A 1,142-nucleotide genomic window follows, 5' to 3' on the forward strand; every position below is an offset into this window, starting at 1 on the left:
AATCCATGCAAACACTAAACACTAAACCCTAAACCACAAACAGTAAACCCTCAACCCTAGAAAGTAAACCCTAAACCCTAAACCCTAAACCCTAAACTACAAATACTACACCCTGAGCCACAAGCACTAAACCCTAAACCCTAAACCCTAGAAAGAACAACCGCAAGCTATGCCACCCATCTTGAAACACTGAACCCTTAACACTCCTGCTGTTGCTGCTGCTGCTGCTGCTGCTGCTGCTGCTGCTGCTGCTGCTGCAGGGATGCTGCAGTTCTTCTTCCTCTGCATGATTGTTTGAGCCGCCGGCTGCGGCAGCATCAGCTGCTGCGGGTGGCAGACCTAGAGCACCGTACACTCCCTGCAGGTTAACCCCAAACCCTAAACCCTAAACCCTAAACCCTAAACCCTTAGCTGTAGATAAATGTTGTAGGGTTTAGCTTCTGTAGTTCCTCTTGCTGCTGCTGATGCACTTGTTGCTGCTGCTGCTCCTGCTCCTGCTACGAAAACTGCTGCTGTTCCCACTGCTGCTGCTGCTGCACCTGCTGCTGCTGCTGCTGCACCTGCTGCTGCTGCTGCTGCACCTGCTGCTGCTGCTGCTGCTGCTGTTGTTGCTATTGTTTCAGTTGTAGCAATGGAGAGGACAGGGATGGCTCTGGACGCGGGCTGCTGGGAGCGGCTGGCGGAGCGTTTGCGTAGAGAGCAGCAGCAAGCAGCAGAGTTGCTGCTGCAGCAGCTGGGGGAGACAGAGGAGACGCTTAACCTGAACTCACAGAGACAGATGTTAGAGGCCCTGAGGCGTGTGGGGGTATCGCATGCACCTGGGGCCCAGCAGCGTCCCCCTCCTGCTGCAGCCTCACCGTCGACAGCAGCAGAACCCCCAGCAGCAGCAGCAGCAGCAGCAGCAGCAGCAGCAGCAGAGAGAGATCCATATGCACTCAGAGACACAGGAGACGATACACTCAGCCAGCTGCTGCACTTTCCTGCTGCTGCTGCTCTACGAAACTACCGAAGGGCCTCCAAGGCTGTCTCCGCCTTTGTAGAGAAACTGCCCCAGCATATCAACCCAGTCACCGGTGAGTTTTTTTTTTTTTTTTTTTTTTTTTTTTTTTTTTTTTTTTTTTTTTTTTTTTTTTTTTTTTTTT

The 1,142-nt window shown here is 52.3% G+C and overlaps 1 protein-coding gene across 1 annotated transcript in view; it reads left to right on the plus strand.

Moving 5' to 3' along the window:
• Positions 1-631: 631 nt before the first annotated feature.
• The window catches only part of EMH_0074710 (DNA polymerase I, putative), a gene marked incomplete at both ends in the record, with an annotated part of 2,767 nt that continues 2,256 nt past the window's right edge, over positions 632-1,142 (plus strand). Inside the window, one exon of the mRNA XM_013499498.1 lies at positions 632-1,066. Coding sequence (XP_013354952.1) covers positions 632-1,066 — 435 coding nt within the window. The remainder of the gene's footprint in view (positions 1,067-1,142) is intronic.

This window comes from Eimeria mitis, genomic scaffold (assembly GCF_000499745.2).
Source record: "Eimeria mitis Houghton genomic scaffold, Emh_scaff4384, whole genome shotgun sequence".
NCBI classification, from domain to species: Eukaryota; Apicomplexa; class Conoidasida; order Eucoccidiorida; family Eimeriidae; genus Eimeria; species Eimeria mitis.